Source organism: Ursus arctos, unplaced genomic scaffold, assembly GCF_023065955.2.
Source record: "Ursus arctos isolate Adak ecotype North America unplaced genomic scaffold, UrsArc2.0 scaffold_22, whole genome shotgun sequence".
Lineage (NCBI taxonomy): Eukaryota > Metazoa > Chordata > Mammalia > Carnivora > Ursidae > Ursus > Ursus arctos.
Genome location: NW_026622897.1, coordinates 16475664 through 16501945, shown reverse-complemented (window position 1 = coordinate 16501945; position 26282 = coordinate 16475664). Strand labels below are relative to the sequence as shown.

General features: G+C 40.6%; 1 protein-coding gene and 1 long non-coding RNA gene across 2 annotated transcripts in view; one reads left to right on the top strand and one right to left on the bottom strand.

The window, feature by feature from the left end:
• Window positions 1-6686: 6686 nt before the first annotated feature.
• SC5D (sterol-C5-desaturase) lies at window positions 6687-18896 on the bottom strand. The gene is made up of 5 exons (XM_026505543.4): window positions 18668-18896; window positions 11406-11623; window positions 10505-10637; window positions 8810-8910; window positions 6687-8263 (listed from the first exon to the last, which is right to left on the bottom strand). Exons 2-5 carry the CDS (start codon window positions 11613-11615, stop codon window positions 7808-7810), a joined length of 900 nt encoding a protein of 299 aa, XP_026361328.1. The 5' UTR covers window positions 11616-11623; window positions 18668-18896; the 3' UTR covers window positions 6687-7807.
• A 12-nt stretch (window positions 18897-18908) lies between these two features.
• The window catches only part of LOC130544518 (uncharacterized), an 87456-nt gene continuing 80082 nt past the window's right edge, over window positions 18909-26282 (top strand). Inside the window, exon 1 of the long non-coding RNA XR_008960842.1 lies at window positions 18909-21590. This is a non-coding gene — a long non-coding RNA (uncharacterized LOC130544518). The remainder of the gene's footprint in view (window positions 21591-26282) is intronic.

Genomic DNA, 26282 nt, shown 5'->3' with positions numbered 1-26282 from the left:
ATTCTTTTCTAAATGTTTTAATTGAAATATGGTTGACACCCAGTAGTTTCAGGTATCCAACACAGTGATTTGAAAAGTCTGTAGAGATCTGATTCTTAAGATTCTGACCTCCCTCTGGAACCACTTTGAGAGAAAACCCTTTATCAGTATTCCATCAAGAAAGCAAGGATTTGACCACAGGTAACTGTGAAAGCTGGCCACAGTTTATATGAGGTGACTGATTCTGTGTCTGGTGTTGGGATCTGAAGTCTGCAGGGGAGGAAGTCAGGAAGAAAAGATCAATGTGAGGTGGGCATGAGGGGGTGGCAAGGGCAGCCTAGAACTTGGGAGGCTGTGCTGGAAATCGTGATGGTAGACTGGCACCTCTGTCGTCCCCTCACAACTCTGAGACGGAGGGCGTCCGAGCCTTAACCACACATCAGGCCCAGAATTGGGAGGAGCTGAATGGTATCAGAGGGGAGCTGCAGCTGCCATGGGCCCGGATGCTACCCTCTGGCCAACCGGGCGAGCCAGCAGATGAGTTACAACACGACGGGGCAGCAACAGGGTTTCACAGACCGCGTCGTTCTCTCCAAGCACAGAGGGTAAGATGGTTGGGGCTCCATTTCCACCTTCTAAATCTGACATCAAACGACTTGGGTAGCCATGCTAACCTAGAACTGGGTAGGAAAGTACTTCTGGGAAACCCAGTTCTGGCTCGGCGAAGCTGACATGATAGAAGCCCACCGTATCACTGGTCACTGAAGAAATCTCATTGAAAATAGAAAATACTTGAAACTGAATAATAATGAAAACGCAACATATCAAAATTTGTGGCATACAGCCACAGAAGGCCATAGAGGGAATTGTGCGGCTTTAAACATTTATGTTTTTAAAGGAAAAAAAAAATTAAATCAATGATCTGAGCTTCTACCTTAAGAAGTTGGAGGAGGGAAAAGGAGGGAGTGGAAGAAAGGAGAAAGTGAGACGGGCAGAGTGACAGAGAGATCAACTTAAACCCAAAATAAATAGAAGGAAAAAGAGGGAGAAATTAACAAAGTTGAAGACAAGCAATAGAGAAAAATCACCAGAGCCAACAGTTGGTTCTTTAAAAAAGATCAATTACATGCATATTCTCTCAGCTATACTGAGCAAGGAAAGGAAGAAAACAAATTTTCGGTATCAGGAATAAAAAAAAAACCACCACAAAGATCCTGTAAGCATTGAAAGCATAATAGGGGAATGTTACAAACAACTTTACGGCAACAAATTTGAAAACTAAAGTGAAATAAAACAAATTTCTTAAAAACAGTGTATCAAAACTGACAAATGGAGAAATAAAACTATGAAAAGCCTTGTATCTATTAAGAATTTGAATTCATTATAAAAAATCTTCCCACAAAAAGAAGTCCAAACTTGCTTTGAGTAGGCGAAGACTTCTTAAATAGGACATAAAATGCAATAATTATGAAAGATGTAAACCGATAAATTGGTCCTAACCAACATTAGGTAACTCTCCTGTTTTTAATTAAAAAAACACAATTAAGGGGGCGCCTGTGTGGCTCAGTCCATTAAGCACCTGCCTTCAGCTCAGGTCATGATCCCAGCATCCTGGGATGGAGCCCCTCGTCAGGCTCTCTGCTCAGCTCTCTCTCAAATAAATAAATAAATAAAATCTTTAAAAAGAAAAACCACAATTAAGGACACGAACAGGCAAGCTACAGATTGGAAATAACATTTGTAATACATATATACGACAAAGGACTTGTGCCAATATGTAAAGAATTCTTCTAAATCAATAATAGAAAAACCACCTGATCTAAAAAGTGGCCAAACAACTTGAACGATACTTCAGAGAAGAAACACAAAACGCAAAACGGCCGAAAAGCATGAGAAAAGCTGTTGAACATCATTAGTCATAGAAAATGCAAATTAAGCACAAGGAGAGACATTACTCCCCACGCACTAGAGTGGCTACAACTGAAGACTGACAATGTAAAGCGTTGGTGAGGACGTGGAGGAAATGGGCTTCTCATCACTCGTCGTGGGAATGTAAAATGGTACACTTTGGAGAAGAGTTTGATGGTTTCTTATAAAGTTAAACCTCTATCTCCCTTAGGACCAAGCAATTATACGAACAGATATTTACCACAAAGAAAGGGAAACGAAGATCTATACAAAGACTTGTCTGCTTGTTTGTAGAAGCTTTATTCATAATAACCTCACCTAGAAATAACCCAAATACCCATCAGCAGACATGCAGATTAATGAATTGTAATACACTGCAATCGGACAGCAATGAAAAGGAACAAAGTACAGACGTACGCAATAGCGTGAATTTCAAAACATGTAAGCTAAAAAAACCCTAAACGCAAGAGTACATACTTCAATTTATAAGAAATTCTAGAACAGGCAAAATTAATCTCCAGAAACAGAAAGTAGGTCAGTGGTAACGTAGGGCTATGGAGAGATGGCAAAGAAAGATAAAGCTTTTTTTCTGGTGAAGAGAATGATCTGTATCTTCATGGGGCTGGTGCTTCCATGGCGTACACATTGTGCAAACTCGTTGAACCATGCGGTGAAAACGAGTACATTTTACTGTCTATAAATTATACCTCCATTAAGTAGATTAAAAGGGGGAAAAAAAAACCTAAGGAAGGGTTGGACAAAAGTCACCACAGCAATGGCTCTCGAATATTGGAATGTGCACGGTTTCCAGGGTCCTATTTCTTTCCGTGTTTGGGAACACACGTCAGGAGGCCAAGTGTTCATCTAAGTAAATGGCTGAGTGTGTAAAACTCTCATTCTAAAATAAAGCGATCACAAAATGATACAAGAAGTGAATGAAAGTCTATAGTACAAATATTTTAAAGTTGAGTGATGAACTCTGGATATCATGATGCTATCTTGTGGTTAAGTATGTTTAAGTCTCTGTGAATCCTGAGTTGTCAAGGAGCTCAGAAAACTGTGCTGAGGACACAAGTGTGCCTTTTGGAAGGAGATGAATCAAATGTGTTAAATTTCTTACCAAATGCTTAAGAAAATGTGATTAATCAAATATGTAAACAGTGTCAAGCATTTAGGAGCATTTCATCAGTCAGACTTCTGAGTTAATTGTTGATCGAATAACTGAAAACATGATTTCTCTTTTATACAAATTTTACTGTACTTGTATTTTAATAAGATCAAGTTGAGCCTAGATTTAAGAAACACTATGACTTAAGTGTATTTTAATGACGTATTAACACTACAAGTGTTTTTCTTTCCATACCAAAACTCTGCTTTGACAATGAAGCTCGACAATATAGTTCACACGCGTCCTTCTTGGAAAATTTCTTAAGAAATTTAATTTCCAGGAAGTTAAGTTTCTTCTTATCTCAAAATCTTTTAAACTGGCCTTATGGCTTACAGTAATGCCTTTTTAAAATAAAATTATACAGCAACAAATAATTTAGCTATTTTACAATTCTTATAAAAATATTTACAGTAGATAATGTGACAAGTTTGGTTTTACTTATGATTTCCCCCTATTTCTAATTCACCCCATCTTTCACCCTCCAGTATTAAGGTGAGAGGACCGAGGGGCTTTTTTCTCCCAGCAATTGATTTCCACTGAGGGCCTATCCTAGGTGTAATGACTGTAATCATTGAACCTAGACAGCAGAGGCATTGAGTGCAATTTACATGAATAATGGCCTCTGCTGACATTTAATTGAGTGTTTCTAACCTATTTAATCTTATTAGGTAGGCAGGATTTTCATCAATTTACAGATAGAGAAGCCAAGGTCATGCAATCTGCAAGTGGCAGAGCCAGGACTCAAAACTGTTTAACTCCAAGGCAATTAGTGTCTGTAGTTCGTCTGAGGTGAATTACGCTCCAGCTGAAGCTATAGGGTGTCCTCCCTGGTTGGTCATTTCTTGGAGGCATCAACCAATAATTCTGAAGATCTATTTTTTTTTTCCTTTCTGTATCCACAGCACTGTTATGTAGTAACTGCACAGATTCAACCCTCAAATCAGTACTCACACTACTGTTTCCGATACGGTCAGAATCCACAGTACTGGTGGGTTTTGTGGGTTCCCAGTGGAGGCGTGACTTTGGGGGAAAGAAAGGATAGTGCGTCCTTGGTGAGGACCCATCTGATTCCTCTTTACTTCCCCTTTGACTTCTCCCAGGCACTCAGCAAATGTCAGTTAATGAATAAGAGGTGAATTATTGGTCAAAAAGACAGTGATAAAGAATCTACAGAATTCCTTCAGCAAAGTATTTATTAAACCTCAACCGTGTCTTTTAAGGACACACAGTTTAATACAGTGATGATTCGCACACGGTCTCTACTTTGAGGGAATCTGGGGTCTAGAATAAATCGGGTGCACTTAACAGTGTTAGAGGACAGAAAGCAGTGACTGCTGATAGAAGACTGCCCATCAAGGTTTTTGACTTTGAAGAAGTTGCAAAGACAAGGAAAGGAAGTTCTTTACCCCTTACGTTGTCTTGTTTCTTTGGACATCTTTTTTCATGCTCTCCTCAGCAATCTCCTGGCCTCCAACTTCTCTTCTCTCTGGGTCAATCCTAAATCTTTGTTCTGATTTGTCTCCCTACTTTCCCCCTTCCCCCCAGACACCATCTCTATTTAAATAATCTGCCAGCACTGCGGACTCCGTGCATCAAAACCGGCACTCCGAATTCTCTGCCAGGTCTGTCCCTGACTTCTTGAAGATGGGAAGAGAAAGAAACGTGGGCCAGGGCAATGCGAAGTAGGAAGTTCACAGCATGTAGGGGCAGGGAGACGGAGACACAGCAAAGAACAGGACGGCGCCCAATAGGAGTCTCTGGGTTTTTGAAATGTGTTCTTACACCACCTTCCACTTCCTGATTTCTACCGTAAAACTGGAGAACGGAATCTTGACTTTCCCCTTCTGATCTTGAACTATAAAAGGTTTTCCAAGTCAAGGGGAAAGGCCTTTCACTTGATGGTCCTATGGGAAGGAATTTAGATCCTCACTTCCATGAATACTGTCTCAATCCCTCTAATGGAGACGCGGACAATGCAGTGGGCATACCAGGAACACTGCAGGACCACTTAGCATAATATTGCCTAGTAAGACTAGAATTTAAGAAAAAAGGAGGGAGGGCAGAGACTAGTTTGATTATGACTAACATCTTTAGGAAGCTTTCCTCTCCTTATACGTTACGTCCTTTCTTTTCTAGTAGCTATACAGTAGTTAAGAATCTGGAGGAAATGAACACTCATACTCAGAGTAATGGAATTAAGGGCGCCAAGACATGTAGTGGATGGATAACTTGAAATATTCTGGGGGCTCATTCATCTCTTCAGTGCCTTTACTGGGACCCCCAGAAGGAGGAGGATAAATTATGTGAGTATGGCAAACAGGCTAGTAGTTCCAGAAAGCAGTTGCCCCGTCCTCCCAGGCACAATGAAGACACATTTCCCAGAATCTCTTTCAGTGAGATGGGCCATTCAACTAAGTTTTGTCTAAAGGAACATGGGTAAGGGATATGCAGGACTTTTGGGCCCTCTCCTCCTGTGGACTCCTCCAACAAAGAAGACTCTGGAAACTGGAGACAGGCAGCCCTCAAGATGGGAGGAACCTGGGTCTCAGAATGACTGTGGAAAGCTGTCCACTGACCAGAAACATCCACACTGGGCTTTAACGAGACAGAAATAACCTCGGAAAAGTCAATGCAACTGTGTCCCAATTCCCTCATGTCAAGGACTTGTAATGGTGCCTGATCAAGAGTAAAAGCTCATTAAATCTTAGCTGTCACTCACGACAGCCCAAAAGCTTGGGGATGCAGCAGAAGCGGTCCCAAGAGGGAAGTGTAGACCAATACAGGCCTACCTCAAGAAGCAAGAAAAATCTCAAACCACCTAAATTTACACCTGAAGAAGCTAGAAAAAGAACAAATGAAGACTAAAGCCAGGAGAAGGAAGGAAATAAAGATTAGAGCAGAAACAAATAATCTAGAAACAAAAAGAAACCACGCAACAGATCAATGAAAACAGGAGCTGGTTCTTTGAAAAAATTAGTAAAATCGATAAACCTCTAGCCAGACTCATCCAAAAGAAAAGAGAAAGGACCAAAATAAAGAAAATCACAAGTAAGAGAGGAGAAATAACCACCGACACTCTAGAAATACAAGGAAGAGAACATTATGAAAAATACCAACAAATTAGACAACCTGGAAGAAATGGATAAATTCCTAGAAACATACACCACCAATGCTGAAGCAGGAAGAAATAGAAATCTTGAATATTAGCTGTCATTATCCCAGAAAACAACGCCGACTTCTTAATTTCCTCCTTCTGGTGGGGGGCAAAGTGGAGCACTGGAGGCAGGGAGTCAGTGAAAATCACAGGCTGTATCTGTCAGTTACAAAACACCAACTGGTTCTCTAGGATGTTTAAGCAGAGCAACACTGTGATAGTAACTCAGAAAAAAACTATTTTCTTCTGGATCCCAAGCATTACATTTTATGACTGGTCTCTTGCTAAAACACTCAAGTCTAATAAGATATGCAATATAAAAAGAATGTGATACCCCCTTCTTTCTCCCCTTGACATTGAGCATTTGGGGACATTTAAAAGTTCTGACAATCCATGTCATTTATGTGGTTTCAGATTGACACAAAATTTGTAAAAGAATACTTTGTGCTGTTACAGTATTTAACTGATACAGTTTAATAATAGTAATAACCAACTTTTATTGATTTTACATAAATAGCTTATAGAATGCCTTTCCAAGCCACCTTTCTCCAACATATTTATGTTACAACATACAACATTTCTTTATGAAACTATTTGTTAAATCTTTTTGCACAGAAAGTGGGGAAAAGTGAAAGGAGAAGAGGGAAAATAAGATTTCAAAACTAATCTTCAGTGATCGGCTTAAATATTTGGCAATTACTTCCTTTTATAGGAAATTATAGGATTGTAACTTTGAAACATATCAAAAGTGCAGTGCATCCATTTAATTAAAAAAGCAGTAGTGTCAAATATATTATCTGGGCATCAAATTTCCCTTTCTAAATATATTTAGGTTCACATAATTTTATACTTATTAAATAATGGTTTAAAATAATAACCACCAAAATCTTTAAATAATCCCAGATCTGGATTAAATCATGGTAGTATCAGTATTTTTTAAAATTCTAATTTATTTTCTCATCAGTAAAATGTAATATTTGACCATGTCCCCACAGAATAAACTTCCTACGTGTAGGAAGATGATAATCTTATTAAACCTGCTACTAATTGGGTCATTTACTTGGCCATTAATATGTTATATCAGATTTTTGTTGTTTTTCACACTGATGTATCCACTTGAACAAAATACTACAGGTAGTCATTATCATACCCACATTGAAGACTTAACCATTTCTGAAACAAGGAACCATGTTTATATTAGTATCTCTTTGTTATGATGCGCAGTCTTGGTATTATCAAGCACAATGTATTTTTCTTAATGAATATGGGTGGATTAAGGCAAACGGACATAACCTAGTCCCCTCAATAATTTATTCTCTATCTTTATAAAAATTATTGTTGAGGCTATACAAATTACAGATATGCCCGTACCGAGACACGACTTGTCCTTGAGACCAACACCTAGTATGGTAAGCAGGAGGTTAAAATCTCGGTGTTCACAGCATTCTTTCCTTGATCTACCACCACGATCATTCCTCCGCAGTACCTACCATGTGGACTCTCAAATACCATTTCCTTGCTATGTCTCTTGTTGTATGTATGTAGATTATTTTTCCTTATTAAAAATATTTCATAATATTTAATAATAGGGCAACAATCTACTCAGTCTTTGTCAACTCTCCACTGAATAATTTTTCATTTTTACAACCATTTTCTACATGGCTGTTGCACTTTTCTTCTGTCATCTTCTTCACATAACTAAGTGGTCCCTTCCCTTCAAAGGAGGAAGGGTTTTTGAACGAGCCTCCAATTCTATCCCACAAGGTGAAATACTGTCCAAAGTTATAATCAAAGAACATGTGGTGGTCTGTATGATGGGCTGAGCCGTTAATAAATGGCCTTAAGATTCGGGGAACACGGAAATCACCATCATGAATGGAAATCGTCCAGATATTGACCAAGATGTACAAACTTAAGTAGACCACCTTGTGTAATGGGAAGATAAAAGGGTATATATGGTAAGGCAGACTCTGAAGGAAGCCATCCACAGGGTGAAAAGCATGACTTGCAAATGGAGAAGGAATCTTCCAGAGATGATGAGGTTTGTGTATGCGCTACAGAAGAAAAGAACACAGTTAAGAACCACCTTTACTTTTCAACTTAGCTTTTCATGCTCACATTGTGGAAATGACCTAACTTAAAAAGTCTCTTTAAAGTCCACAAAATCACTTTATAAAATGCACCCCTTTACCTGAAAACAGTACTATTTTAACACAGCCCCTCCAGACTCATAAAGAATACAAACAAAATGCACCTGGTATCTGTCATGACTTGGCTACCCAGGTATTTAATAAGTTAGAGGAAATTCTTGGAAACAGGAAACAGAATTTGGGGGCACCTGGGTGGCTCAGTTAAGTGTCTGCCTTCGGCTCAGGTCATGATCTCGGGGTCCCAGGATCAAGCCCCGCACTGGGCTCCCTGCTCAACGGGGAGTCTGCTTCTCCCTCTACCCCTCCCCTGTGCTTGGGCACTCTCTCTCAAATAAATAAAAATCTTAAAAAAAAACAACAACAAAAAAAACCAAACTAGAAAAGAGAATTTGTAACCACACACTGCTGAAATGTATATATATTTTCTCTTTCCCCTAAAAAGGACTCTACCTTATACACAAGCCTGTGATGAAGGCCTCTGTGAATCCAGTAGATCAGCATGTCAGTGAAAAAGAGGAAGGACAGCACACTAACAATGAGGTGAAACCAGCCTAGAAGAGAGAACACGTTAGAGCAGAATCAAGATCTGGCTTCCAGGACCAGAGTTTACTCAGTACTTGTCCATCTAAGGGCACAAAACGTGATCCTAGACTCAAACACTATCAACTGTTTTGGCTAATGCAATACATGATAAATTAATCTCCCTTAACTCTCTGGTATCTGCTGCTTTCCTCATTTCCCTCCCACAAAAACTTGAAGTTAAACAATGATGGCACTTACGAGACAGAAAAAGCATATGCTTAAGGCATCTTTCTTATTTAAATCTCTAAGCATAAATAACACCATTTATTTTTCCTTCATATTAACTTTTGTAAAACATATCTTTACATACGATTTTCCTGCTTAGAATTTTGTTTTCCACTAAATACCTCGAGCCTAGCATTTACTCCATAACCCGACACTTCCCGACCTTTCCAGCCTCATCTGTTCCTGTACTAACTGCGCTGGTTTTCTCAATGACCTCCCACCATCTTGAAAGCCTTACCTCTGTACCTTGACTTTTTCTGTTCCGGGTATCTAGAACACTATTTCTCCTTTTGTTTTTACTCACAATCCTATCCACTTTTCAAGGCCTAGCCAATTCATCACCCTACTGTATAATTTTTGTTCCTTTCTTTAAATATCCAACCTCTTATTTGGACAACAGGTGTGCTGGCACCAGCAAGCCTGGGTTCCAGTTCTTACTTGCTGATCCACCACTTACTTGCTGAATGACCTAGGCAAGTTACTGTACATTAATTTACTCACCTATAGAAGGAACCTAACAATAGGACCCATGTCATAGAAGGGACGTGGAATAAAACAGATTGATACATGTGAAAAGCTTAGAACTGTAGGTGGTACATATTAACACTCAATAAATGTTAACTACTGTTCTTACTTTCTAATACTAGATACTAGAGATGTATCTTCATTAAATAATTTCAGAATTTCACAAAAATTTAGTTTAGGCACTGCAGGACTATCTATAATAGAAAAAAAAGAGGAATAATCTACAGGGGATCATTTAAATAAACGGGATATCTACACAATACACTATAACTAATATACTATATAATGAAAATATGGGCATATATACTACTAAGAAAAAAATCAAAGTCCAAACCAGCTTGCATGGTAGGGTTTCATTTTTGTAACATAAATAATGAAGTAGACAGGCATAGACAAGTGGAAGGATATATGTCAAAAGAGGTAATTTCTAGGTAGCAGGATGGCGGATTTTTAAAACTCTGTCTTTTCTGATTTTTTCTAATTATCATGTACTACTTGAGGGTTTTTTGTTTGTTTTTGTTTTGTTTTGTTTTTTTTTTTTTTTGGAGTCTGAATGCACTAAAGAGAATAGTGAACAAATGCAAAGGTCTGTCTCTGATTATACTCAGCTTCCCCTGGGCACAATTCCATCTACAACCAAGACTTTAAAATTGATCGATTAGGAAATGTATGTATATGGCAAGACGTAATACATAAAAACAGAGCACTAAAAACAAGTAAACAACTTGTAATTATTTTCAAAGAAGGAAAAAAGAGGCAGATCGGTTCTTTGGAGAAACCACTCTGTGCTTGATGTTCAGATTACTTACTTACCGCTGGGAAACTCTCCTATGTCATCGTATAATTTGCTGTAACCTCTCAACTCTAGCAGGAACAGTGACACAGTAGGAATACTCATCCATGGCAATGACTGGACAGTAAATGTAATCTCTCTATAGACTTGATTCTGAAAATGAAATCGCCAGTACTTAAAAAGTCACAAAATCTATGTTACACAAAAACCAGCATAAAATTGTCTTGGATTGGATTTTTACAATCTCTTTTATGTGAAGGAGCTTGCCACCAAACTGTTTCTGTGAAAATGTTAATATGTGGGAATGCATGAGTAAGGAGAACATTCCTTTTGTAAAGAGCAAATGCAGTAAATAAATTCTGAAACTTTCTCTCCTTCCAACAAAATCTGCATGCTAGATTTCTACATATGGAATAATCATGTCTTTCACAAATAATGTCCACTCCCAACCCTCTCTTGATTTTCTTTTTTTTTCAGTCCTTGGAGTCACTGATAAGTACAACTAACTGGAATAGAAAAATGCCTGTAAACAAATCTATAATCGCCTATCTAGCCAAAAAATAGATATGTAGTATCATATTTCAAGTTTGTGAGAGTCAAACATTAAAACAATTACACAAATGTGTGTATTTATTTATTCATCACTATTAGCAAAGAAATTCATTCCTATGTATCTAGGAAGACACCAGGCTTCTAGTTAAAAAAAAACAAAACCAAAAACACAACAAAGTTGGATTCATTTATTTGTTTAAATTCAGAGAAGGAGAGAGGGGATTAGCCCTACCAAGAATATCGAATGCATCTGAGGCTGGTTGCAAAAATTTCACTTAATGGTTATAATCAGTTTAATCTGAAATTCTCACAAATACCTATTATTTTTACTGTAACAGTAGCTAAAACGTAGGTAAGAAAATTACTTACCTTTAAAAATTGTGGATGCTTCATTAATGAATGATCGTAGACAAAATAATAGCTCAGTGTTGCAAAGAAGAAGTAAAGGACATAAGCACCAAGATTTGTTATAATCAGGAGACTAATAGTTTGTCGGAAGATGTCATCCTCAGACCATGAGGCTGGGTAGATGTACGGTGTAAAAAAATAATAATCTGCAGCATTGAGTACAAGATCCATCTTAGCCCCTAAAGGATAGACACGTGCAACAATTATTTACCGATGCTGATATTTCTCAATAAAAAACTTTTGGAAAAACTATACATGAAGTTCCTGCTTTAATAAGCACTTTTAGTGTAAGGCTGTAGCTACGAGAGTCCCTGAAATACCATCTTTAGAGCCAGAAGTGTTCTTAAATATCATCTCTAGTCCAATCTCTTCATATCATACACAGGGACATCAAAGCTCAGAGAAACTGAGGCCCAGAAAGTTTTTTTCTCTAACATCCAGCTGATAAGTGGCATCAATGAGGATCTAATGCCATCTTGGGGTTCTGTTCCAATGTCTCCTATGGCAACGTGGCAAGTAGTAAAGATGTGGAACGAGGGCAGGAGGTACTCAGATGTTTACTCCTCTGGCAACAAGTTGCAGCGGTACGTCTCTTCTAAAAGCGCTCTGATTTCAGAGTTTTCCTTCAGTGCTGAGACTTAAAGATAAATTTGCTAGATGGATCTATGCTGCCATCTCAGGGACTACCTGTTCTTGTGACAGAAGGAAAGGCCACTCCCATTGACAGAACAAAAGGAGACAGATAATTGACATTAGGAACTAGAATACATGTATTCCTCTCTCCCCAATCAATACTCTAGATCGGGGGCTGGCAACTGCAACCTTGTAACTAAAAGTCGAGGAGGAGAATGCACAAAAGAGTTGTCTGGGAATAATCTGAAATTTTCAATGGTCTTCAGTCCAGCCTGCCTAGAGCTTGGATCACCCATACGTGCTAGTGAACCAGCGTGAAGATGTTTGCCCAGGTATTTTGGAAGGCTCATTTAAACACCGTGGATGTGAATATATACTGAGATCTCATTTCTTTGCTGTCAGAATAAGGAACATCCTACAGTCTGATGATATTCTCTGCTGGTAAGGTTGTAGGGAAATAGGCACGATCCTACCCTGCAGTGGGCTTGCGAAGTGGTGCCTCGCCTACGTGGAGCAATTTAACAATATGCTACCGCGGTATTCCACCACCCCTGCAAATCTATTCAGCGCTCAGGCTGTCATCCGGTATTGTCTTAGCTAATTCATCAGGGTTATGTTTAGCTGTTTCATGATCAGCAGAGTCATTTTCACCATACTTTCAGACATTTTTCACTACACGGCTTCCTAAATTTCGAATCTTCCCTTCTTTTTTTTTTTTTTTTTTTAAAGATTATTTATTTATTTATTTGACAGAGATAGAGACAGCCAGTGAGAGAGGGAACACAAGCAGGGGGAGTGGGAGAGGAAGAAGCAGGCTCATAGAGGAGGAGCCTGACGTGGGGCTCGAACCCGGAATGCCGGGATCACGCCCTGAGCCGAAGGCAGACGCTTTAACCGCTGTGCCACCCAGGCGCCCCTCGAATCTTCCCTTCTTAATACTAACATTTGTCTTGAGTAGAGTAGTTCTTCATGATATATCCTAGCTTGTTTCACGATCAACAAAGCAATCAGTGGCATTTATTTATGGTCTTGTCAAATCTACTTAATCAAAACACGGTGAGGATCTTCATTTGCCGTCCTGGGCTGTGGTTTCCCCGTTTTTCATTAGTTCTTGGTCCTCACCACCAGTGTAAAACTTCAGCCATCTGTTTTTCTAGTCTTTAAGTCACTTGGGGTGGTAATGCCCACGCTGTTTTCTTCAGTAGGAGGCCTCACAGACACCATGCCCAAGCTCCTGCAAGCACTCCATGTCTGTGCTATTCCTAATGACAGACGCTTCCATTCATTCTGTTATTCACATAGGCTATCTTTATTTAAAAAAAAAATTTCCTTCTGCAATTAAACCCAAAGGAACAAAAACAGTCCCAGCAAAGACCAGAGATAGGGATACCTGACAGGTGCACCAACACACGGGGGACACCTCAGTCAGCTGGGGAAAGCCTGTACCATCAAATGACTTTGAGTGCCAGTGTTTAAAAAAAAACCCGCAAAAACCAAAAAAACAAACTTCTGGTTTTTCAGGGCTTTTTAGACTCTGAAACTGTGGCTAAGGGACTGGGGACCTGTGTTCCTTTGTGTGACCTCGTTGTTTATTTAACTCACGTATAAACATTTGGATTCTCACCTTATGCTATTTAAAACAATGCAACAATGATTAACCCAATATTGCATAAATGTCTACAAGCAGAAGAGCCAGGACCAATATGAGCTGCATCGGTAACTTTGGCAGATATTGTTAAGTTGCTCCGCATAGGAGCTGCACCACTTTGCAAGCCCATAGCAATGTAGGACCGTGCCCATTTCCCTACAACCTTACCAACAGAATATCATCAACTTTAGGATATTCATTAATCTGATAGCAAAGAAATGATATCTCAGTAGATACTTCTCTTTTCATTATCATGAGTGAGGCTGAGCATCATTCTATATATTTAGGGTAATTTATATTTTTTTCCTGTGAAATTTTGTTTTTATCCTGTGCCCATTTTCCCACTGGGCTTTTAGTTTCTTAAAATCAAATTCTAGAAGTTCTTTATTTATTAAGAGTGTTTATTCTTGTTTGTGATAGGAGTTGCAAGCATTTTTTTTTTTCTCACTTAGTCATGGAAAGTTTTCTTTTAGAAGATTTATTTATTCATTTGAGAGAGAGAGGGAGGGAGAGAGATGAGAGAGCATGAGCATGGGGTAGGGTCAGAGGAGAGGAAGCAGCGGACTCCTGGCTGAGCAGGGAGCCTGATGCAGGGCTCGATCCCAAGATCCCAGGATCATGACCCGAGGCGAAGGCAAACACTTAACTGAGCCACCCAGGCATGCCTGTCATGGAAAGTTTTAATTAACTGATGTCAAATGCCAGATATTGGTATATATCCTTCATTATACATTGTTAATTCAGTCAAATAACAAGTATCAAGCACTACACTAGGTAATGAGCACATAAATATTGGAAAGATACAGCCTAAATCCATCTGAAAGGTAAGGCAACTATAGAAACAAACAATTACATCAATGCAAGTGCTATAATAAAGGTATATATACACAAATTCTATATATCTAGAAAAGACAACACAACTACCCCAGCTTATAGTAGAAGGCTTCATAGTGACAACATCTGATTCAGGCTTTAAAGGACATTATCAAAAGGAAAAGGTTAGGGATGGCCACTTCAGGTAGAAATAACTTGCAGGGCGTCTGGGTGTCTCACTGTCTTAGAGTTAAGTGTCTAACTCTTCTTGGTTTTGGCTCAGGTCACGAACTCTTGGGTCGTGGGATGGAGCCCTAAGTCGGGCTCTGTGCTCAGCAGGGAGTCTGCCTGAAGATTCTCTCCCTCTGACCCTACCCGCCCCCCAAAATAAATAAATAAATAAATAAATAAATAAATTAAGAAAACAAAAAGAAAAGAAAGAAAGAAAAAGAAATAACAACTTGCAAAGGGATGGAAAAAGTCATGGTATATTCATAACTCACTGGGTGCCGCTGGTGGGTGCAGAACAGTAAGACAGGAGTGAAATAGAAGGGGGAAACTGTTCCAGAATAAAGCTGGTAAAAGGAAATTGGTATCAGGCTGTGAAGAGATCTGTTGCCCTGCTAGGGAATATGACTCTCCCTCATACACGATGGGGAGATGCTAAAGGTTTCTGAGCAGGAAAGAGGTTCTAATCGGACCCATATTTCATAGAAACCACTCCATTAGGAATATGAGTATTGATGAGAAGCAGAGACTAATTTGGTTGCTCCCGTGGTAGACTAGCTCAGCAGCTCTGAGAAAACACATACACGTTCACCGGAGATGTAGCAAGTATAAAACCCACAGGGATTGATGACCAATTAAATACTGGAATGTGAACAAGGGAGAAATTTAGGCTGGCTGTGAGATTTCTGCTGGCCTGAGTGGATGCTGATGTCATCATAATCACAACAGGGAATGCTGGGAGAGCTGGCAGATGTGGTGCCACAGGGACAGGGGTATAAAAGGAATGAGGGATTCAGTTTGGGTCTTAAATCTAAATAAGCATAGACTAAAAAGCTTTAAGTCTATATTTACTCTTAGACATAAGCAGTAGACTACATACAAATATGAATCTGAAGTTCAAAAGTGAGCTTGGAGTAGTTGAAATTGAAACCATAAAGAGTAGACACTGCCAAGGGAAATAAGGTAGCAAAGAAAGTACATGAAGTAATAGCCGGAAAGAGACATTTCAAAACAACCTAACAATTGAGAAAGATATTGTGACCGGTAAAGGTTGGTTAAGAGTTTACAGACTAATCTGGATATTACCTACGGTGTCCCATAGCCCTAAATCAATACAGTATGGTACAACCAAAACAGCACAATGCAGCCAAAACCAACTCAAACATGAAGACTCTTCTTTATTCAACCTTTAATATCAGATGCAAGTACTAACGTTCAAAAGATCTCAGTCCTTAACTTTAAAAAACTCTTTAGTTTTGCTTCCATCTGAAGACCATGCTAATTTTGTTGATTTGTATATTCCCTGGACATAATTGCTGTTACAGTAAACCAACACCTGGACGGGAGAAAGAAATGTACTGCAGTCAATCTAGCGGCAGCTTAGATACTGTGAAATAAAACCTGTTTTAAGTGTTTTTAGAATTTTGGTTTCAATTAAATTTGTTGAATGTAATAATTAAATATTCATAAACATGTCACTATACTTTCTGACATCTAACAAAAAATCTTCTGAACTCAATAACAATATGACTTCAAATTTGAAGTTTATATTCAAACCCACATTTGTAAAATAGAGATAACAGATCTTCGTTATAGAATTGTTGTTAAGGTTTAGAGACTAAGTTCCTAGTGTTTGGGCACGATCTGACAGATAAAATAGGAGCTATTATTACTGCTGTTACGGGGCCAAAGCTGAGTCAAAATGGCTTTAAACTAAGGGAGAAAAAGGTGTCATTTGATTTTTCTTTGAAAAATAATTGATGATATCTAATATCAATATTTATTATACACTTGGTACCATAAGTATTAGCTCCTTTAACACTAAGAGTTTGGTACTAGTGTTATAGGTACTAGTATTATGGATGAAGAAGCTGAGTACAGGAAATTCAAGTCATCTGGGGCGCCTGGGTGGCTCAGCCAGTTAAGCATCTGCCTTCGGCTCAGGTCATGATCCCAGAGTCCCAGGATTGAGACCCACTCAGCTCCCTGCTCAACAGGAAGTCTGCTTCTTCCTTTGCCCCTCATTCAGTTCATGCTCTCTCTCTCTCAAATACATAAATAAAATCTTAAAAAAAATTCAAGTGATCTGCTTGGGATTATCAAGTAAACAAATGCTGGGGCTGGAACTCAAACACATGCAGTCTGGTTACTAAGTCCCAAGTTGTTTTTTTTTTTTTTTTTTAAGAGTTTATTTATTTGAGAGAGAAAGCGAGAGAGCATGCACAAGCAGGGGGAAGGGCAGGCAGAGAGGGAGAAACAGGGAGCCTGATGCAGGATCGATGTCAGGATCCTGGGATCATGACCTTAGCCAAAGGCAGACACCCAACCAACTGAACCACCCAGGTGCCCCTCAAAATCCCAAGTTCTTAAAGCAAGACTTGAACCAAGTTTGACTGCCTCTTCATCACTATCTCAACTCTTCATCCTTGATTTTTTAAATTCTCAGTGACTACAAACTCACAAAATTTTGCATATAATTTTAAGGCATTTCTACCCCCTTAGGTCAGGGGCTCCACTGACCCTAAGTTAAATATCCCTGACTGAAACAGAAGCTTGTATTATTTTACCTTTACAGAAACAAAACTTTTTCATAAAACAGTTACTAATAAAATACAATTAGGCTAGAATGACTGAGTCTACTATTACTTTAGCTTTACTTTAAAAGTATAGATAATAATACTTAACATTTGTTGAGAAACAGGTATTATTTAAAAGCATATTTTATGTATCACCTTGCTTAATTCTCACAACCCTACTGGGTAGGTACTTCTATAACTCCTACTTTATAAATAGGGAAACTGAGGGCAGGAGTATTTAAATAACGTGTCAAGTAATAACTGGGAGGTATATTCCAGAGTCTGTTCTCTCGGCTTCTACATTATATTATCTCTTAACTTGTATACATACAGATGGGGAATTCTGAGTATCTCATGCTAATTACGTTACATAATAAATGGAAAAGCATTCTGTAAGTGATCAAGGATCATGTATTTATCATTTTTTAGATGCTTATCATTAGAAACCTAAACACACACACACACACACAACGACGGTGATATTTAAAGCCAGGTAACTTGCTGGAAGGTTTTGGTTAAAAATATCTGGCTAGCACAAGCTTTCCAGGTTGGAAACTTTTCGTACTGACATTTGGAACTTCACCCATTTATACCATCTCCAAATCCACTGTGCTATAACATATGGATGCCAGTAGACATTATGTTTTCCTTTTACGATGCTAACTTAATAGATTATTTCCCTTCCCTTTTAGTCTTCTCAAACCGTGGATTGTTGTCTCCCTCCATCCTAATTACGCTGCAGTAACTGGGGTTTGTGCTGTAATGGTCAGGAGGTCACAACCTAATTTCTTTGCTCCTTTAAGAAAGAAAAATCTCTCCAACACAGAGGGATATCCGTCTCAAAGTAAAGCATTAGTGTGTTCGCTGGACAGACTGCCTTGGATGACCGATCTGCAAGAGCCAACATCAGACATTTCGTTTTCTGCACGCCTATCTTTGTGCCTGTTTCTTTCGCGTGCGGGCCTCCTCTGCGCCCCAAACCTCCTCTGGCCGGGCAGAGCCCCCACACCACAGGTCTCCGGGCCAGCAGGTGTCCCCTGCGCCCCGCACTCGACGCATCACGGCTCCGCAGGCTTCCGCGTTGCCCGGCTGCCTGCCAATCCCTGCTGCTGGTCACCGAGATAGCCCGGCGCCTGCCGAGAGCCTGACGCTCCCGCGGCGTTCCACCCACGCCTGCCGCTGGTTGGAAAAGAAAGGGCCAGCCGCACAACTTCCCCACCTGAAACCCATCCTGCTGACTGCTCCCCTTCCACTTTCCTCCCCCTCCTCGCCCTTCCCGCTCAGGTGTATTCCACCGCCTCCTCCCGCCCTCCAGTCATCCCTACCTCCAGAGGGTCAGTGGCGGATCCGGCCTCCGCGGGGTCGAAGGCTGCGGGGACCACTGGGCAGCCAGCCGCGGTCAGCCTGCGGGCGAGGCCTGGAGGGGCGTAGCCAGGCACACGCTCCTAGCGGCAGGAGCCGCCAGCCTATCAGGGCCCGCCGGCATAAGCTGATATGACGGCAGATCGCGCGACTTGGCTGCGCGCGGCTCTCAGTGGTCACGTGGGCGCCGCGCGCTCGGCCACGCCCCCTTCGTCCTCCCGTTGGAAGGGAGGGCGGGACGCTGGTTCAGGTACGGAAGCGGCGGAGGACGGAGTTTCAGGTTTTGTTTTTGTTTGCTTTTCAGCGGCCACTACGGGTGTAGTTCAGAGTCTTGCACGAAGCAGGCTTACTGTATTTATGCAGACAGTCCTAAAACCGATGCTTTACCTTGAGGGTAATAGGTATTTCCTTTGAGTTGACTGTCGGAGGCATTTTCCCACTCATGTGAAGGAAGCTCAGTATCTGTAAAACAGTTACTAATATTTTTCAGTCCGGAGCCTGCCCTTTTATATAGCATTGAATGGCTGGAATTTGGCTGAACTAGTTTAGGTAGGTGTTTAAATGACAGGAATCTTTTCATAGAACAGATAAAGCCCGTCTGTGCAAACTAAACGGGAATATGGGTGGCTTCCTAGAAGTCTGCTTTTGTCTGGGGGTGTGTAGTTTTGTTTACTATTGTGGTTGTTTGCTTTTCTAAACGTAAATTGCGGTCGTCATACTTGTAAATCGAATTCCTGGGAGCCTCAGTGTAGTGCTTCTCAAAGGCCAACCAGCAGTGTCAGCATCACCTGGGAGTTGCTTGGAAATATAGATTCTGGGGAGCCACTAGACCTCCTGGATCAGAATCTCCCGGGGGTCCCACGAATCTGTATTTTAACAAACCCAAAGTGAGTCTAATGTTTGTTAAAGTTAGAGAACCACTGCTCTAATGAATTTGACCAGTCAGAAGAAAATCTGGTCCTTCGGTTTTGCTCCCTTCAGAGTGTCAAGTAGAAGAAAATGCTGGAAAGTGGGAGATAACTAAGTTTGGGAAAGATCCATTTCTGTTTCCTTATAGGACCATCAGAAGTGCTACCATGTAAGGGGAAAAATTATTAGACTCCAATCATAAAACGCTTTTATATGAATATTGTTTTAAATATCGTGGCTTGCCTCCTGTTTTCTTTTTTTAAATTGCCTTGTAGCAGTATATTTGTTTCAGGTGTACAACGTAATGACTTGATAACGGTATATTCGATTCAGGTGTACAACCTAAAGATGTGAAATTGGTTCCTAATTTCCAAATCACATTTCTTCTTTGTTCTCATTTAATCCTTTAATTTTGGGGATTAAGATTTTTATGTATCATTTCTGAGGAACATAAAAATGTGGTTTGTTAACCTTAAAAATAAAACAGCCAGTTATTTTGCCAGCAAAAATGGGTTTATTTGGGATTAGTAGAGAACTGCAATTTGGGACAAGCAAACTATGGCAAAATCATAGGCAAATCCACAGAACAAAAGAGAGAAACTCTAGTTAATAGAGGAAAAGGGGAGGTTGGGAAGGCTGTTGTAAATAAAAAGTCCATTGGAATAAACTGGGAGTTGGAAGTAGAATGGCTTTTCATTGGCTGAGTTGTGACAGTCTTTCATTGGCTGGGTTGTTGCCAGGGCAGAGGGAAACGTTCCTCTTACTGGGGTAGTAAAATAATAGCAAAATTAAATGGACTTGAAAGATTAGGCTCTTCTTGGGGTCTACAATTGACTAGGAGCGGTAGAGTGTGAGAGCTCCCCCTGCTGGCCTCTCAACTCCATTTTTAGTGAGATTTCCTTTTATTCTCACAGATTTAAAAGGTATTTATCTAGTAGAAAGTTTCCGCATTTTGTGGCTGTTGTAGGCTTGCCTATGTGGTTTGTTTAGTCCACAAGTATATTTTTCCCTTCACTTGCATTAGGTAATTTCACATTTAAAAAAATGACCTATCGTGAAAGATTGGGAAATCTGACATTGAAATTATAAGCAAACTTCAAATATCCTGAATAGCTAGAATTTTATCATTGAATATGTACTAGATGATACAATACCACCAGATGGTGATACATGCGTTGAAGAAAACATAAGGGTGAAAGGATCACAATTGATGAGGGCTGTTTTTAAACAGCAAGGTCAGAGTCCCATTCTGTGTGGGGAACCTTTGACCTGAGTGGAGTTAGGGGACTTATTTACTTGGAAGACTCTAAACTGAGATTTAGAGTCTAAATGTTTTTGATGAGCTGGTAGGGCCACTGGCTCACAAACATCTATTTGTATGAATTTAGTTATTAGAGAGAAAGGAATATTCAAGAAAAAGGTAGGTGCACAAGTATCCAAAAACGGATGTAGGAAGAGAAGATAGTTATTTCTCAGCCTGGTGCCATGGATTAGGTTTTAACTTCCAGTATGGTACTTAATATTTTAGGGATCAGAGATCCCTCTGAAAATTAGATGAAATCTGTGATCTCTGTGCCCTGAAAGTACACGTTGCATACAGTAGAAACTCTTCCTAACCGCTATCCACTTAACTGATGTTCTCAATAGCCTTTCTGAAATGTGCCAGCTGATCTCTGGAAAATATTAAAGATTCACAGCTGGTAGCCTTCGCTTTGGTTCACTCCTGCGTATCTGCTTCCACCAACTGAGTGGAATGCTTTGCAAGAGTCAGTTATGCTTGTTACCAATCTATTGATTTCTGATGTACTCCTCATAATTATGTAAATTACACAAATTGATAAAATTTGAGTCTGCAAAGAAAAATAATTATTTGGATTTTTTAAAGATTATTTGAGAGAGAGCGAGCAAGAGAGCGAGCATGTGTGCACAAGCAGGAGGGGCAGAAGAAGAGGAAGAGAACCTGAAGCAAACTCTGTGGTGAGTGTGGAGCCCATTGCAGGGCTCGATCTCATGACCCCAAAATCACGACCTGAGCTGAAACCAAGAGTCAGAGGCTTAACCGACTGTGCCACTCAGGCACCCCAAGAATTGTTGTTTCTATGAAGACAAAGAATGCTTTGGAAAGACAGCATAAAGATGAGTGCTAATAAAAATAGCTATTGATTTGGGTGTAGGCAAGGTGGTTATGAGAGACTAGAAAGACTTTTTCAAGCCCCAAATCTGGTAGGAGTCTGTACTCAATTTTTTTTTTTTTAAAGATTTTATTTATTTGACAGAGATAGAGACAGCCAGCGAAAGAGGGAACACAAGCAGGGGGAGTGGGAGAGGAAGAAGCAGGCTCCCAGCGGAGGAGCCTGATGTGGGGCTCGATCCCATAACGCCGGGATCACGCCCTGAGCCAAAGGCAGACGCTTAACCGCTGTGCCACCCAGGCGCCCCTCTGTACTCAATTTGATTTGCAAGAGTCTTTAACTTGTCTCTACTGTGAAGAAATTAGAACTGAAAATCAAATGCAAAGCACTGGGCATATAGTTTAGGCAATAAAGACTACCCAGAACTCCAGTCAGAGGGACTGTACTCAAAAGAAAGGCCTTGGGGAGTGACTGGGGGATAAATATCTAGGTAAAAATAAAATTCTTAATGTGTGTGTGTCTCTCTCTCTATATATAGATGAGGATTTAGGTTAGGCTTCATGTGACAGACACCCAAAATAATAGTGGTTTTCTCCAGAGAAAAGTTTTTCTTTCACATAAAAGTGTTAATTAACATACTTGTCTGTGGTAACAGACCCCCAAATTATAATGACCCCAACACAATAGAAATTTTTCACTAAAAAAAACCAAAACAAACAAAAGCAGTTCAAATGGTTGATCCTGGTCATTGGGTAGACCTCCTTTAAATGGGATCCAGGTTTTTCCATCCTGTAGTTCTACCATTATAACTTTCTGTGTCTTCTCTAGAGAAATGGGAAAGAGGGAATGGAACATGCATAGCCACTCTTTTAAAGGCTTGGTCTGAAAATTCCATACGTCATCTCTCACATTCTGTTGGCTACAACTCAGTTCCATGGCCACTTCCAACTACCAGGGGGCCTGAGAAACGTAGCCTTCATTGGGAGTCTGTTTGTTCAGCTAAAATCGTAGTTTCTAGGGGCCTCTGCCTTCAGCTCGGGTCATGGTCTCAGGGTCCTGGGATCAAGCCCAGAGTCGGGCTCTCTGCTCAGTGGGGAGTCTGCTTCTCCCTCTGCCTCTCCCTCGCAAATAAATAAAATCTTAAAAACAAAATAAAATCAGTTTCTACTGCTGTAGTAGTTATCTCTTGCTTTGTAACAAATCACCCCAAAATGTAATGGCTTAAAACAAGAAACATTTACTTCATGGTTTGTGTGGATCAGGAATCTGGATGCAGCTCAGCTGGGTCCTCTGGCTCTGGCTCTCTCAGAAGGCTGCAGTCAGGGTGTCAAGGCTCTTATTTGGAGAGGGCTGCTTCCAAGCTCACTCAGTTGTCTGTCAGCAGCCTCAGAAGACCCACTTCCAAGTTCACTCACAAGGCCATTGGCAGCCGTTGAGTCCTTGTTGGCTATTGCCGGAAAAATTGACTTCTTGCCATGTGGTCCTGTCCAAAGGGCAGCTCGTAACATGGAAGCTGAAACAGAGCAGGAAGGGGAGAAAGCAAGAGAATGAACAAGACAGAAGCCAGAATCTTTTTGTGATCTAATCTCTTCTAGAAGTGATTGCAGTATTCTTTTGTTAGAAGCAAGTCATAGGTCCAGCCCACATTCAGGGGAGTGGATTTCACAAGGTGAGAGTACCAGAAGGCAGAGAACATAGGTAGTATTTTAGGTGCTATCGCAATTGCTCTGAGAGAAGGGAAAGTAGATATTGGGAAACAGACAACCTCTTCCAATGTGTTTATCATTCTTTTTTGTGATTCCACACTTGAATAAGCTTTTATCAACCAACCAATCCCAAATACGTTGGATAATAATAAAAGTTAACACTTCACAAGTGTCAGGCACTATTTTTAGTCTTTATTGGTATTAATGCTTACACCAACCCTTTGAGGTAAATGTATTTAGCTTTGAGCAATTTACAAAGAAATTGAAGCACAGAGAATTTTTTTTAAGATTTTATTTATTTATTTGACAGAGACAGCCAGCGAGAGAGGGAACACAAGCAGGGGGAGTGGGAGAGGAAGAAGCAGGCTCATAGCGGAGGAGCCTGATGTGGGGCTCGATCCCAGAATGCCGGGATCATGCCCTGAGCTGAAGGCAGACGCTTAACGACTGAGCCACCCGGGCGCCCCTGAAGCGCAGAGACTTTAAATAACTTAGCCAAGGGCACAAAACTTGCAAGAATTAGAGGAAGAATTCTGAGCTCTTTGTAGCTGGCTGGTAGGTAGATTGGCCCTGTGTGAGTGTTGGGCCCTTTTCCCTTGGTCCTCTTTGGATGGTTTTTGTCCCAGGCCTTAGTTTCCTTGCATGCAGGTGCCAGTCAGTGCTGACCAGGGACCCTCTGCAGGTCTCTGGGATTCTCTCTCTGTGCAGCTGTCTCTTCTCTGACACTCTGTCCGTGAACTTGAGCTGCCTTGGTGTCTCTACACTCTTCACTCCATCTCCTCAGCTCAGGCAGCCCGCTGGGCTCCACCTTACTTCTGTCCCTGCCCTGCATCCTGGAAACTCTCTGGGGCAGAAAACTGGGGCAGTCACTGGACTCATTCATTTGTTTTCCATTTTTCAGGCCACAGTGTCCTTCATTACCTGACATCCCGTGTCTTGAAAGCCATTCTTTGATTGGTGGTTGTTTCAGGCAGGAGGGTAACTCTGGCCCCTCCTCCTTCATCTTGTCTACTAGCAGAAGTCAGAACTCATGCTTTAAGTGTGTCCCCGTATCTTCTACAGCATGTAGGAAAGTGCATAACATTTTCGAGAAATTTGTGGCCATCCTTATTGACATCCTGGGACCACGATCCCGTGTTATGGGGCTGCAAGCAGTAACTGAAGGAGTTTTTGTAAAGACTTCTGTGAAGCACGGAGAACAGAAGCAAGGCCTCTTTAGGATCAGGTGACGAAACAAGACACACAGAAGAGAGGCAGCCTTCTCATTTCTTCACGGAACACAGCCTGATTGCAGTGCAGAAGGGACTGGAGGGTATGCTATGTCGTTTTAAACAATCTAGTCTATTTTCATCAAAGATGCAGGTGTGTATTATTTAAAAACAAATCATATATAGTAGCTGATAAAGGAAAAAAATAGCTGTGTCTACCACCTAATGTTGCCCTGCCCAGGTAACTATTCTTTACAGTTCCAGCTGTATATTATGCCATGTACCCATGCATTCATATATTAATTGTACTTGCTGTGCCATTTAGGGATATCTGTCTTTCTCACTTTGAAGCCCTGGGATTAGGACTCTGGGGGAGAAACAATGCTTTTACAGAAAGCTGGCCATGTGACTCCTGTTAAAAACCAAAATTCCGCTCAGTAGATCTGAAGATCTATTGGGCTTTATTCAACCACTCATGAATCGGGCAGCATCCCGTCTTGCAAGTAGAAAGGAGCTCCAAGGAGGTGTACAAAATGGAAGGTTTTATAGGCAGGAGGAGGGTGAGACAAGGAAGTTAAGAGTGAAATGTTTCAGGCAAGGTCTCCTTCCCTTAGGGGAAAGCAGGGGGTCTTCTGACGCAGATCACCTCACTAATGCTGATGAGGACATGCCAGGCTGATTGGATTCAAATTCCACTCCTGGGAGGCTGAAATGCAGTTCAGTTAGACAGGAAGTCTTGGTTGGGCTTAGCCAAAGTGGCTCCATTTTGGGTCTGTTGTTTGTTTTTAGCACTCCGTTAGATGCGTTCCATAGCAACAGCAGAACCTAGGATCATTCACAGGCACCAATGGAAACACCTGTAAGTTTCCAAAAATAACGAAGGGAGAGATTTGGTCTGAGACTATGGGTGAAGGAGCAAACGATCTGTGACATTTGAACTGTTAATGTTGACGTGTTGTTATTCATAACTGCGGGCTGGTGGGTCCTGAGGAAATTTGAGTTATAAATAAAAAATATATGCTGAAATAGAATAGTGCGCAGACAGAATATTGACTTTCTCTAAGGAACTCCAAGCAGCTTCACAGGTCAAGACTTGAAGGAGAAATGGGAGTTCACCAGTGTCAGGTGATAGGTAGGACTAGAAGGGAAGGAGTCGTTTGTGCTGTGGGTGACAACATCAAAGAGCATAGCATGTTCTGGAATGTGAACATGGGACTATAAAGCTCAAGTTGAAAATTGTCTTATAAACGAGACTGTGGAGGATGGACTGATGAATGAATTCTATTTGTTGGAATTCTTTTGAAGCCTGGGATGAATTTCTTCATGGGAGAATTTAATTAGCATCTGCCAGGCTTCTGGGGATTCTGCTAATCCAAGATCTCTCTAACTTAAATTGTCAGTTTGAGGTCTTGAATGCTACCGCGATAACAAGAATTTGCCTGAGGGCTGGCTTTCAGCTCTAAATTCTTTTTTTTTTTTTTTAAGAATTTATTTTTAAGTAATCTCTACCTCCCACGTAGGGCTCAAACCGACAACCCTGAGATTGAGAGTTGCACGCTCTACTGACTGAGCCAACCAGGCGCTCCTCAGTTCTAAACTCTTGCCAGTGATTTCGTCCTTTTG